Raw genomic sequence first — 14,843 nt, forward strand, 5'->3', positions numbered from 1 at the left:
CATCACTTTTCCCAAAGCATGTCATAGTCAAAACGCTGACAACAAAGACGAAGAGAAAATAGCAACAGTAGTCAGAGAGAGAGACACAGAGAAGCGAGACCCCAAGCAGTTAGCTTCCTAGAAATCATGGAAGGCAGACCTTGACGGTGTCTCACTTCGAAACGACAAACAAAAAGAACTACCAAAATAATAGGCTCTATCCAGTAGGAAATATCTGTCAAGGAATAAGGTAAAATGAAAGTATTTAAGGAAAATCAAACTTCGGCAATTTGTTGACAGCAGCAGGTCTGACAGTAGTGGAGGTAATAAGAAATGATGCCTCTGACATATGTGTCTACGTATACTGGTCAGATTTACTGATGTATTAGATGCAGCGTGGAAGAGAAAGAGAGTATTTAAGGATGGCTCCAGGATTTTTTGTTTGCTTATTTTAGCTTTTTATTCTGACATAATGTCACATTTACAAAAAGCCTGGAAAAATAGTACAAAATATTACTCTATATCCTTTATCCAGACTAACTGAATGTTAAAATATTGTATTTGCCCTCTCTCTCTCACATCCTTCCCCATCCTTTCTCCTCGATATATGTCTTTATGTCTAAGAAATTTGGAAGGCTATTTGTCAACATTCTATTAAAAAGTGAAGCTACTTTTTTGAGGGGTGAAATATTTGTATTGTTAATGGGCAGGCTTGTATTCACCTTGAACTACTTTAAATAAATTTTGAATGCAATACTTTTGGACTTTGCTGTCAGGCAGACTTTGGACTATGAACGAAGAAGAGAGCTCATATATAATTACAAATGCTCAGTGTGGAGTTTTTACTTTCTCCTCCTTCTGATCAGAGGTCAAGACTAGTGCAGCAGAGCCAAAACTTGACCTCTGTTCATCTTAGGTTTTTCAGGTGGGTTCATTCTAATGAAAAGATTAATAAGGAGAGAAAGTTTATTAACACATATGGTGCACATCACGTGGGAGAAACCTGAAAGGAAGTGGGGACTTTGAAGTCCAGGTTATATAGCATCTTCACAAAAAACAATACATTTGTAGAGAACTGACAGGGTTAAAAACAGTTCTAAGCTTCCCAGGGTAGCAAAGTGTGGGAAGGGAAATATATGGGAGGAAAGTAATGGAGTAAGGTTTGCAGATTCCTCTGGTGCTGTCGCTGGGCTGATAAGGGTCCGTCTATAGTAAAGGAGAGTTTATATCTTGCCTTTAGGCAGAAGGAGGTGGTGTGATCTTTTCCTGTGTTTGCTGTTTCTGTGTTTTTTGTTTTAGGTGACAAAAGGAAACCACCTATAGGTTTTCCCCCAACAGGTTTATTGAGATATGGTTGACATATAACAGTGTGTAAATTAAAGTGTATAATATGATGATTTATACACATATATTTATGAAATTAGCATACCACGATAAGGTTAGTGAACACATCCGTCACCTCACATAATCTCCACTTGTTTGTTGTGATGGTGAGAACATTTCAGATTTACTTTCTCAGCAGCTTTCAAATATACCGTCCAGTATTGTTAACTGCTACAGTCACTACGCTGTACAGTAAGTCTCCAGAATTTATTCACCTTATAATTGGAAGTTTGCACCTTGTGACCAACATCTTCCCATCTCCCCTCCCCTTGGCCCTTGGCAACCATGATTCTATTCTCTGTTTCTATGAATTCATCTTTTTCAGATGTCACATATAATAGAGATCATATAGTTTTGTCTGTGTCTGGCTTATTTCCCTTAGCATAATGCCCTCCAGGTTCATTCATGTTGTTGCAAATGGCAAGATTTATTTCCTTTTTTATAGCTGAATAATATTCCATGGTTTACATATAACATTTTCTTTATCTATTTATCTGCTGATGGTTGATGGACACTTAGATTGTATCCATGTCTTGGTTTTGTGAATAATGATGCAATGAACAGGGGGTGCAGATATATTTGAAATAATGGCTTCAAGCTTCTTCTTAATTATCTTTAGCTTAGAATAGTTTTTATGTCAAAGAGGCCTCTTTTGGGGTGACATATTCTGGTTTGTTTCACTAGCAAGGGTCCTTATTACATTTCCTGAAGTGTAGGATTTATTTATTTTTCCTTATATGAGATTGTAGCCTTTGAAGTTCCCAGTTTTAGAGAACTTTTAGGTTAGGTGACCTCTGGTCCAGGACTGTTTCCAGGACTCCATGACAACCAGCAGAAGCTAAGGTTCCCCAAGTTTATTACAAACCTTCAGGATGAAAGCTAGTTTCTGTGGCTGCTTTTCTCTTAGGATTTTCATTTTCACTGAATTCTGAGATTCTACAGAGTTTTTACCATTGTTGGTTTAACAATGTTTTCTCTAAGCCATAATATTTTATAGAACAAAATTATAAAACTTTTTTTGTTACTTTCAGTGGACCTAGTATCTTCCCTTTAGTTCCAGAAACAGAAGCATAGCCCAGTTTAAATTGCTTTTTTTCCCCAAAGCAAATGTACAGGATTTTTTGTATATTTTTTATGACTTAAACATTTAATAATAAAATCTTCAAGCAAATGTAACAAAATGTTAAATTTTGTTCATTCTTGGGGGGTGGGTCAGTGCATACTATGTATTTACACAATAATTTAAAATCTAATATGGACCAACACATTCCTTAGCCCTTGATTGACTATGTAAAAAAGAAATAATATTCTTCATGGCATTTGATACTAATTTCCATCTACAATGCTGTTCAAGCCACTTCTTCATGCCTTTCCCCAAAACACAGAAGGCAACTGCACTTAAAATAAAATCCAAAATTATTAATAGAGTGGAGAAAGCCCCACATCATTTAGCCTCTGCTCCTCTCTCCACCATTTCTTATCCTCCTCATCTTCTCCATCATTCTGTTTCCCCCAAACCTGCTTTCTTTAGAGTCACAGACTCTTCCAACTTCTCCACATTTGCAAATATTATTTCCCTTGCCAAGAATTCTGTTACCCTAATGTTGTGCCCAGACATTTTAGTCATTCTACACGTTTCAACTTAGATGCCTTTTTTTCTTCCTAGAAGCCTTATAGGTCCTCTACAAATTTGACTTTTTGTTTCCTGTGCTTTGTAGTAGTCAGGGCCATAGTCTTATTACACAGAGTAATTCCATTTCTGCCGAACACGTCATGTGCGATATTAAATTAGTAGTGGCGTTTTGAGATGTTGAGGGTGTCTTTGTTGATCTTTCAACTTTTACTTTGAAAATTCTCAAATACATCAAATTTAATGAACCACCATATACCCTTCTCCAAGCTTTAATTTTATATTATTTTCAAAAGTTTCAAGTTTGAAAAAAATCTAAAAGCCTTGTTAGTTTAATAGTTGTGCATATTTAATAAAATTACAATTTAAAACTTAATTCAACAATAATTTATTAAATGTATATGAAAATTAACATAACTATTGGAGGCATTTTCTTCCAAGTTTTCTTCGAGGAGAACACTCAGAGAATTTCTTTTGATTCTTTATATTTTATAAATTATAAGCTTTTATACACTCCTCTGCATGCAGATGTATGTGTTTGGATTTAGGCAATTTTCTGTATAAGCTTTAAAATTTGAGCCATAGACTGCACATGTTCCGTTCTGCATTTTAACCATTGTTAGCCTAGATTGGAGAGAAGGACAGATTATATTCACAACTTTACTAATGCATACATATAAAAATGAAACAATATTTAAATAGAGGTACTGAAGTAATACCATTTCAGGAGATTCTAAGACCATGCCTGCCCTTTCTTAATTCATAGGTATGCAAAATATAGCCAAGTCAGCTAATAAAAGTAAAAAATGCATTCTATTATAAATTATGTGTTGCTATTTTTTTATAGATTGGAAATTTGTTGATTTAGAAAGTCTGGAATCTCTTCATATATGAAGTCAAAGAAGAAATGAAAAAGAACATCAAAAGTGTCTTGAGACAAATGAAAATAAAAACAGAACATACGAAAATTTAGAGCATGCAGCAGCAGTTTTAAGAGGGAGGTTTATAGCAATAAATACAGATATTAAGAGGAAAGTTCTAAAATAAACAAATATATATACAAGAGAGTTAATAATATATATCTAATATTGTCTATATTATCTAATAATATATCTAATAAACAGCATGGTGACTATAGTTAACAATATATGTACCTGAAAGTTGCTAAGAGAGTAAATCCTAAACATTCTCAAGAAAAAAATCTGTAGTCATGTGAGGTGATGGTTGTGTTAAATAACCTTTTTTTGTGGTAATCATTACATAATATATATGTATATCAAATCATCCATTATACACCTTAAATGTACACAATGTTATATGTCAGTCACATCTTGATAAAGCTGGAAAAAATAGTACAAAGTGTGGGAAGAGAGAAATGAGAGAATACTTTTACAGGAATCCTATACTATACATGAGTGACATAATAGCAATTGATCAGTTAAAGATATGTGTAATAAAATTCAGAGCAAACTTTGAAATGAAACAAATAGTAATACCTAGTAAGCCAAGAAAATAGATAACATTTTACAATAAATTAAAATATTCTTAAAAGTCCAAAAAAGGAAAATAAGAATTAATAGCAAATTAGACAAATAAAAGATAAATAGCAAGAAAATACACTTAAACTTAACCATATAATCACACTAAATGTAAATGTTTTAAACTTCCAATTTAAAAGTGCAGAGACTGTCAGATTATGAAAAATCAGTCCAACTATATTCTGTCTACAAAACATATAAAGATATAGTATAAAGATACACATAGGTTAAAAATAAGAGAATGCAAAATTATGTGCCATATTAACACTAATCAACTGGAGTAGTAATATATATATTAAACAAAGTAGGATTTCATAGCACAAAATATCATTAGGGAGACAGAACTCATTGCCTAATGACAGAGCCATAAATTTATCAATCCTAAATATTTATGCACCTAATAATAGAACTTCAAGATACATTAGGCAAAAACTATTTAAACTGGAAGCAGAATACATAAATCCATAATTATAATCTAAGATTTCAATAACTCTCTCAATAATGGATAAAACAGAAAATCAGAAAGGAGATACATGACTTAAGCAACACTCTCAACCAACTTGACTTAATTGAAATTATAGAACACTCTACCTCAAAATGATGTAATACACATTCTGTTCAAGTGCACATAGAATATTTCCAAAGATAGACCAAGTCTTGTCCATAAAACTTATCTAAATAAATTTAAAAGGAGCCAATTCATAATAAATATGTTTTGTGATCAAAATGGAATGAAATTAGAATTAGTAACAGGAAGATCTCTGGAAAATCCCCAAATGTTAGAAACTAAATAACACAGTTCTGAGTAATTGATAGTTCAAACTAATGCAAAAAGGAATTTAGAAACTATTTTGAACTAAATTAAAATGAAAACACAGTATCTCAAAATACGTGGGGATGTTGCCAAATCATTTCAAATATTAATAGCATGGATGCTTCTGTTAGAAAAAAGGAAAGGTCTCAAATCACTATGTCAGCTTTCACCAGAAGAGACTAGGAAAAGAAAAGTCCACCCTGAGTAAGGAGATAGTAAATAAAAATAAAAATGAAATCAATAAACAGAAAATTTTAAATAAATGGTAAATAGGCACAAAAAAAGATGTCCAGTATCATTAGCCACTAGAAAAACACAAGTTAAAACCACAAGGAGATACCACTACACACCTATGATAATGACTAATATTTAAGAGACTGACTATAACAAGTGTTGACTAGGATGTAGAGCCACTGGAACGCTCCCACACTGCTAATAGGAATGTAAAACTGCACAACCTCTTTGGATAACAGTTTGAGAGTTTCTTAAAAAGCTTAACATACATCCGTCATATGGTTCAACCATTCCACTCCTAGATATTTATGTAAGAGAAAGGAAAGCCTGTGTTCCTACAAAGACTTCCATATAAGTGCTCATTGCAAGTAGCTTTATTTGTAATAATAGTCAACAACTGGGAACTATCCAAACATCCATCAACATAATGTTACTCATTATTATTGATATTGGCTGCTCCGCTCCACTAGTTCCTAAATTTAGGCCTTAAGAGGTTTTTTGTTGAATCTGTTAGAATATGGGGATGTCCTGGCATTGCATGAAGGAAAATGTGATAGTTGAGTGATCATAGGGGCAACTGAGGGACAAATCCACAAACAGAGACCTCCTGGCACAGAAACTTACTGATTAGCCGAGAGAATGGAACCATCTTCCCACTGCCAGGAACCATTCGCTGGAATTTGTACTAGTCCCAGCCAATGATACGACTTCACCAATTTAAAGAAGTCCTGTTTGAAACCACAAATAAAATCAATGTTTACTTTGCAGCAACATGGATGGACCTAGAAATTCTCATTCTAAGTCAGAAAGAGAAAGACAAATAACTTGTGATATGACTTACTTGTGGCATCTAAAAAGTGACACAAATGAGCTTATCTACAGAACAGAAACAAACTCATCGATGGAAAACAAATTTATGGTTACCAAAGGAGAAATGGGTGGGGGAGGGATACATTGGGAGTTTAGAATTAGCAGATAAAAACTACTATGTATAAAACAGATAAACAAAAAGGTCCTACATTATAACACAGGGAACTGTATTAATGTCTTGTAATAAACCATAACATAAAAGAATATGAAAAATAATATATGTATAACTGAATCACCCTTCTGTACACCAGAAACTAACACATTGTAAATCAACTACACTTCAATAAAAAAAATTTTTAATCTTTTTTTAAATTAAAAAAAAATCAAATACTCAACCTGGTCCTCTCTGCTATATATCTTCAAGAGACTGGAATTTTGATTCATACAAGAAGCTTGGCTCTGGTACCAGCTTTTGCTCTCATTAGAAAATTGGTAGCAGTTATTTCTGTAACATATCCAGTTTTTTGGACATGGACCACAGTAACTTCCTAGAAAGATAGACTATATCATTAATTCTGCATGTCTCAACATTATAGAAGATTTTATCTAGACAGGTTAAATATTTTTTTTATTCCAACCCCAAAATTCCAGATAACTAACTCATGACCATTCCCAATGACATATCTCTACACATTTATATATAAGTATATGTATATAGAGAGAGAGATGCCAAAACTGTGTCCTTTGCTTTCCACAAGTACTTCCTCTTTATAAATAAGTCAATAAATCTACAATGAATTATGGATAACAACTAATCACCTTCAGTCTTTTGTTAATGCCGTTGTATACATGCCTGTACCCAGCATGTACCAATGCAGTAGTTTGTGCTTCAAAATATTAGAAAATTTTCACTTACCTGTCAGAGAATCCGGAGTTCCTTGGTTGAATAATGCTGTTAAAATAATCATAGTTATTTACAGGGTTTGTGTTGTTCGTAAGTGGTAAGTCCACGCAAAAGTGGGCTGACAAATTTCTAAACTAATAGCAAAAATGTAAGCTCAATGAAAAATAAATTCAATATTGCTGGCTTATATTTCTGCGCTTCTGAATACGAATCAAAGTAATGCATTACGATTGTTAGATGAACAATGCTGCTATTTACTTTTCTGTTACCACTTACAATTTATGATCATGGCACTGCCTAGCATTACCGTTACAAGGAAACGGATCACCATGGCTACAGCAACGGATCTGGCAAGGGAAAATGGAGATGCTGTCAAAGAAAAAAAAAAAAAAGGAATGAGAAAGATGAGGAAAAAAGATAAAGGGTTCTGGTAGCTTCATGTTTAATACAAAAGCTAGAAGTGTTTGTTTATGGGAGGGAAGCGTGATATTCGTGCTTCTCCTTAATTATTTTTCTCAGGAAAGGTAAAAAAAGTACTTTGTAAGTTATTAAAAAATAAGAGTATAAAAATGTAATATCCCTTTCTACTCCTCTCTTTAAATTCCCTAGTCCTCCCTTAGAATAAATCACAGTTCTCATTTTTAAAACTTAAAATTTTCCATAAAGGTACAATAAGAAATATGGACAGTTCCCTCCAACTCCCTTTTTAAAACACATATTTAAGAAACAAACAAAATATTCGGTAATATTTCCATTTAAGAAAATATGCTAGTGATTATTCCATATCATGTCTTACAAAATTATCAAATTTTTATGAATATCTGTTTACACTGTGTTTCACTGGTAAATAGGCAAAAACTAATTCTTGGCAGATTTTTAATTTTTACAATACGTATTTAAATTGTTTCTTAATTTTTGTTATTAGGTACAATGGTATGACTAACATTTCATACACAATTGTGCATAATTTTTAGTACCTCCCTAGGGGAAATTTCCTAAAGGGCAGCTGCTGGGCCAGCTGGCATTTGCGTTTTAAATTTTTGAAATGATTGAAAGTTCTAGTCCAAGGAAGCTCTACCCATTTATATAGAACCAAAAATAAATTTAAAAGCCTGTTTTCTCACAACTTCATCCACACTACATATTACTCACATTTTTTAAATGTGTAAATCTGATAAGAAATATTGTTTTAAAAATTTGAACTTTGTTTTTCCTGTTATGAATAAGATTAAACATCTTTCATTGTGGTTAAATACTGTTTTTATTTTACTTCTCTGAGACTCCTGTTTATATTAAATAGCTGATTTGTTTCTTACTTTTCAGGTTAAGAATATTAGTTCATTTCTTTCCATATGTTTTGCAAATACATGTCTCAGGTACTATTTCTGTTTTAATTTTATTTATGGTAATTTTGGGGTGCTAAAATGGATAATGGTTGACTTGATCAAACTTTCCTTTACGGCATATGGTTCTTATGGCTTATGGCTTGTGATCTGAATAAAAATGCCTTCATTATTCTGAGTTTATAAACTTAAGTTATGCCCATGCTCCTTCATAATATTATATGATTTCCTTCTTTCTTTGGTTTATTTGGTGTGTGTGTTTGTGTGTGTAATAAATGATGTAGGAACTTAAATTTATAAAAAAAATTCTTCCCAAGTGGGCACTGAATTTTTCTGACATATTTGCTGAATAAATCAGTGTGTTCTCATTGATATGAAATCCTACCTTTAGCAAATAATACATTATAATTTATATTTACATTTATTCCTATATTATTTAATTCATCCCTCCATGTAAACTAGATGTAAAATTTTCTTAGTTTTATAATACACTGGAGTCTTTGATAGTGCCCACATATTGTCTTACATTTCTTTTTCAGACTATTTTCCCCATCATTACATTTCATATGTGCCTAAAGAACTTTAAACTCAGCTCTCCAGGAACCTGTCACTTAAAAAATATGGTACATTGGTTTTTCAATAGAATCACAGTAAAGGTATATGTAGAGAGATAATTTATATCTTGAAAATGTTGGCTTTTATCCTTGAATAATTTCTATTTCCATTATGCATGTCTTACTTTATGTTCATCAGTACCACTTTAAGTTAATAATTTATTTCTAGAGTTTTCAATTGAAAAGTTTATTTTTTCTGATATTTGGTTTTATAAATATGGCATTTTTCCTTTGTCACATTTTCCTTGTTTTTGTATTTAGTATGACATTGATTTTTATATCTGATTTCAATCAAGTCCACATTATTAGATTTCCTTATTGTTCATAGTATTTGGGGGTGAGGCTTTTGAAGATTTTTAAAAATATTTTAAATCCCATATTTTTTCAAATAATATTAATTTTGCCTTTTAATTCTAATTTCATATCATTTATTTTTTTCCTTTTCTTGGTTATTCATGTTGGTTAACAGCAGCAGAACAGTCAATATGACCCAACAGTAACGACAGTAAAAGTTCTTGTCCTTTCCTAAATACAATGAAAATGCTGCTAGCATTTACCAATAAGCATAATGACAGCTTTTGAAAATATATATATATCAAAGGCAGTATTTATATTTTAGAAGTTTTTAAAATTAAGCTCTTTTTAATTAGGAATTCATACTGATTTTGACCTGACACCTTTTCAACACTATGCATGTGATCATAAAATATTTCCCCTTTGATTATTACATATGGCACATTTTCATTCCCATAATTAATCATTGTAAAGTGATGCTATTTAATAATTTGCTTTTTAACATTTAATCAAAGTTTATAGGTGGGAGAAGCCTGTTGTTTTTCCTTCTGTGTAAACTATTTCAGGCTTTATTTTTCATGATATTCAGGCTTGATAAAGGACAGAGAACGTATCTCGTTCACCACTCAGAAACATTTCTGTGAATAGCAATCAAGGCATCTCTTTCAGACTGTTTAAGAACATAGCTGAAGGGTATTTTGTGTTTCTTTTTGCTTCTGTTTTCCATTTCTATTTACTCGTCCCTGAGGTTAGTTGCTGAGCAATCCCTTAGAAACTGCGTGTCTCAACTGTCATCGTCATGATCATTTCATCATTTTTAGGGCATGAAAAGATCCTAAACTCAACAGTTTCTGCTAAATTTTATTATATCTTCCAAGAGCATATCAGAGTTAACCTCAACACTGCTCTCCTCATGAAGGTAAAGGAAACTGCGTGCTTATCACCAAGTTGATCACAGTTTCTAAGATTCACCTCGGCATACTGAGAGGAGACAAGCAGAATACAGGACTCACAGTTTTCTCCATGTTTGCTTGTGTGTCTTCCCTTTTTCTGCCTGGCAGAAGCACCATGCTTCACCAGTTCAGGGTCATAATTATCAGATTTACTCATCTCTGGAGAAAAACAGTTCAGGCCAATATGTCATGGTCTTTCTGCCACTTGAGTCATTAATGTTTAAAACTTAAGTAGCCATTTCCATTCATAGCCTTTTTAAAGTATAACATCAAATTATTTTTCTATTACTTTGTTATTTTGACTTTCATACTTTGTAGTATAAATAAAATTATATTTATTCTATGGCAAAATATCTTCAGCAAGATCCTACGTACGATTAAAATGAGTCAATTCTTAATGTGCAATGAAATAAAGACACTGTATCATGAGAAACTCTCAGGGGTCTAGGGAGTTAGACACATGTTTAATTCATAGAGCCACGTTTACTAAGTTAATAACTTCACAAAATGAAAGAAGAAGAAAGGAAAGAAAGAAAGGAAGAAAGGATGGAAGGAAGGAAGGAAGGAAGGAAGGAAGGAAGAAAGAAAGAAAGAAAGAAAGAAAGAAAGAAAGAAAGAAAGAAAGAAAGAGAGAGAGAGAGAGAGAAAGAAAGAAAGAAAGAAAGAAAGAAAGAAAGAGAGAGAGAGAGAGAGAGAAAGAAAGAAAGAAAGAGAGAGAGAGAGAGAGAGAGAAAGAAAGAAAGAAAGAAAGAAAGAAAAGAAAGAAAGAAAGAAAGAAAGAAAGAAAGAAAAAGAAAAGAAAAGAAGAAAGAAAAGAAAAGAAAAGAAGAAAGAAAGGAAGGAAGGAAGGTGGGGAGTGAAGGGGAGGGAGGATGGAAGACAGAGTATTAACTCAACCTGGTATGGCTATTTTAAAAACTGAAAGATAATAATATGCATATAGTGTTAATAATGTCAATCACATGGTTAACAGTAAATACCACTGTGTCTAACTTTCTTTAGAGTGAAGTATTTATAAAGAATAAAATAGTAAGCTCTAAAATTTTAGGATAAAGGCAAGTAAAGAATCTTGCCTCTGAACAAACAAGTGAAAAATCATTTTTTCTCTTTTTGAAATAGTATAATCATTACTGAATATGTAAGAGCTTCTTATAAATGAAAAGCTAATACAAATTATACCTTTTATACCTAAAATTAAGCCAAAACATTGTTTTAGTTTGTACATACAATATGTAATTTAATTTAAATTTCATCATCAAATGTGTGAAAAGGGTAGGTATTATTCTGTGGGTGAAGTAACTGAATCTTAGAGATGGCCAAAGTCATATTGGTTATGTAATATAATGCTACCAGCTGAGTAATATATAATATTTTAGTTTAAGAATCACTGTCAAATATATGTCACTTGATTTGAATGTCACAGAAATCCACTAAGGTAATTGTGGCATGTTTTACATCTCTATTTAATAGAAAAGGAAACTTAAGTCCAGAGAGGCTCAAAGCTAGAGACTGGTAAAGTTTGATTAAAATTCAATTCTACCTCCAAATCTTAATGCTGCTATTATTCTAGGCTGCCTCAAGCTGTGAGATACATGACTTTGGGTGGTTAATGGAATGAACAGGGAGGAAACGTTTCAAATTTTTGACGACTTGATACAGTATTATTAAATTTAACTTGTTCAAATATAACATGAATATACTATGAATTAACATAAAACAGACATGAGTGAATCAGAGTAAGCTGCTTTACTATAACTTATATGCTTGTCTCAAATTCTAGGTATCTTGAAATTAAGCAAACAGGCGAAACTACATTCCCGCGGCAAGGACCTACCGATGCCGTGATGAGCCCAGCGATCTCGGATAGACTCCATCATATATTATGACTGCTCATCCACCGCAGAGATGAATCCAAAGTCTTCATTTTTTAGAAAGAATTTCTGAATAAAATAAAACTGGGATTTTTTTTCTGTTTCCTCTTCTGTGGTGAATTGATAAATTTAGATTAGAAAAGTGAGAATCCAGAAAATTTTCACTCATGCATATATAAAAAAGGAAAGAATAGAAATGATAATTCATATAAAGTTAAAAATCAACTTTTAAACTTTCTCTTGCTGTAAAATAGTGAACAATTATTTCAAAATGTTAAAAAAAAATAATAGTTGTTTTTAATTTACCTACTTTAAGATATTTAATCAAAAATGTTTTCCATCACTCATATTGAATATTAACACATATGGGTTTTTTTTAAGTCTTATTTTATTTGGTGGTAATTGCTTTCTTTGCAAGGTAAATCTGAGTAAGATATATGAAATTTTGTTGAATGGTTCTTCCTAGTATGTTTTCATTCAAGTTCTGTCCATATCATTGTCATAATTTACTATAAGTTATCATCACCATCATAATTAACAAAATTAATCCCACATTTGCTTATATAGTAACATCTTAATGTTGTCTAGCAAAGCTCCCAGGAAAAGAATCTATTTAATAAATATGCACAGTGCATAGATTTTTTTAAAAAGTTAAAGCTGTTTTATATTTGATCATGATCGTTGGAAACAATGAAAATAAATTGTTTTATTTTGCAAGTAAGGTTGTGTGTTACAGAACGTAAGCTTTCGCACAAGAGTAGAAAACTCATTAAGTGTGAGAATTTAAATTGAAATTCAGTTCTCGAATCCTCAATGTAAAGATTCGTTCTTCTAGTTTTGTTTAGAGACAAGGTTCCATCCTACAGCAACATCCTAATTTTTGATTCTTCAACAAATACATCTTATTTACCTACCATTGAGTAAAGTGAAAAAGAGTACACGTTAGAAGTAATAAAAATTCTTTGCCTGCAATGTGAATTCAAACACTTAAACAATTAGAATCACTTTATGGTGTAAATATTTTTAGATACTTTCCTGAGGTTAAAAACCTCAAGAGTTTATTTCTTGAATAATAGTGGTTAGAAACACATACTCACATACACACCAACACACACAGACACACACCTGATTGGAAAAGGACGGTCCTGATTCTTGTGGATAAGAGCCTTCTGGATAATTAGACATGTCCTGAGTTCCCAGTTTAGAACTGAACGAGAGATATCTAACCAGTTTGGATCCCTGAGAAAGGTGCAGCAAAAAATGTCATTCTTATCTCTTCTTTCTGTTGAAAAAGCACAAACCACACTGCTTCCGCCTTCTCACTACACAGAAAATTTCCTTTTTTAGTGGAATAAATGTTAGGTCCTAACATCATTTTATCACTTAAAAATGGTGAAATCAGTGATCGGAAATCTCCAAAGTTTTAAGGAACAAATGGTGGAATTATATAACCTCTTTCTAAATTTTTTTCAGAAGTGAAAATTTTGTTATAAAATATGGTTGTAAGTACTGTGTGAAAAAAGACAGAAAAAAATTTAAAAACTTCTTGGTCATCCTATGCATAGGCTTTTGTAAGCTTGAGTGGAATTAAGTATGCTTTGTCATAAAAGTTGAAACCACAGAGAGAGAGTTTTCATATATATATACTTTGACATACATGTATATGCTCACATAAATACATATATGTGTACATACATGACATTTTAATAATGAAAATATTAAGTGTATACAAAACTAAAATTCCATGATAAATCATCATATGCCTACTTTAATTCATTATTAATTTATGGCCAATAAGATTGTGTCTATGGTGTATATGGGCGCCTCAGATCTGTCTCTGCTCTTCAATAGGACTCTTTCCTCCTTCTTCCTTGGGGACATTACTTTTTGGATTTCTCTTTATTGCTCAGAACAATAGCACCAAATCTCTTGCCAGAATAGCAACATAATCAACTAATGCCCTAATGTTCTGATTTTTAGCTGCGTCTAATTTCCATTACATTTAAAAATGATAAGGAAACTGTCACAGCCAAAAAGAGTTTAAAGAGACAGAGTGACAAAATGTAACATGCTATCCTGGATGGGATAAAGGAACAGAAAAAGAACATTAGGAAAAAAGTAAAGAAATCTGAATAAAGGATGTTCTTAGGCAATAATTAGGCAATAATTTTTAGTTAGTAGGACGATTCTATAGACACTATCTATTTACTATTTACAATATGTGTGAGATAAAATTAACATAGGCAAAAGTTGATTCTGCGAAGTTTGATAAAGCTATAATAATTATAATGAAATCAGTAGGTTATTTTAAATCTTCCTGTATGGGTAACACAAAAGTCAAATAGTTTTACAGCAGAGAAATAGTAAATTTTAAGAAAGAAATCATTATAAATTACACAAACTTTTCTAAACTATAGGGAAAAAAAGAAGAGTTGCTATTTTTTTCTCTACAATGAGAATTACCTTGATGTCTAAA

The 14,843-nt window shown here is 32.0% G+C and overlaps 2 protein-coding genes across 5 annotated transcripts in view; both read right to left on the reverse strand.

Annotated features, from left to right (window-relative positions):
* Nucleotides 1-3,316: 3,316 nt before the first annotated feature.
* On the reverse strand, nucleotides 3,317-13,629 carry KLRK1 (killer cell lectin like receptor K1). Of its 4 annotated transcripts, none has more exons than XM_010946410.3 (8): nucleotides 13,493-13,629; nucleotides 12,331-12,477; nucleotides 10,557-10,655; nucleotides 7,569-7,661; nucleotides 7,305-7,340; nucleotides 6,785-6,936; nucleotides 6,203-6,306; nucleotides 3,317-3,616 (listed from the first exon to the last, which is right to left on the reverse strand). In XM_010946410.3, exons 2-8 carry the CDS (start codon nucleotides 12,371-12,373, stop codon nucleotides 3,499-3,501), a joined length of 645 nt encoding a protein of 214 aa, XP_010944712.1. In that variant the 5' UTR covers nucleotides 12,374-12,477; nucleotides 13,493-13,629; the 3' UTR covers nucleotides 3,317-3,498. The 4 variants fall into 4 exon arrangements, with proteins under 4 accessions (XP_010944712.1, XP_010944713.1, XP_074213960.1 ...); XM_010946411.3 differs by having other exon boundaries at nucleotides 12,331-12,436; nucleotides 13,493-13,628; XM_074357859.1 differs by lacking the exon at nucleotides 10,557-10,655.
* The window catches only part of LOC105062210 (NKG2-A/NKG2-B type II integral membrane protein-like), a 30,090-nt gene continuing 28,739 nt past the window's right edge, over nucleotides 13,493-14,843 (reverse strand). Inside the window, 1 exon segment of the mRNA XM_074357255.1 lies at nucleotides 13,493-13,649. The gene's annotated coding sequence lies outside the window, so the exon portion shown is untranslated.

This window comes from Camelus bactrianus, chromosome 34, assembly GCF_048773025.1.
Source record: "Camelus bactrianus isolate YW-2024 breed Bactrian camel chromosome 34, ASM4877302v1, whole genome shotgun sequence".
NCBI lineage: Eukaryota > Metazoa > Chordata > Mammalia > Artiodactyla > Camelidae > Camelus > Camelus bactrianus.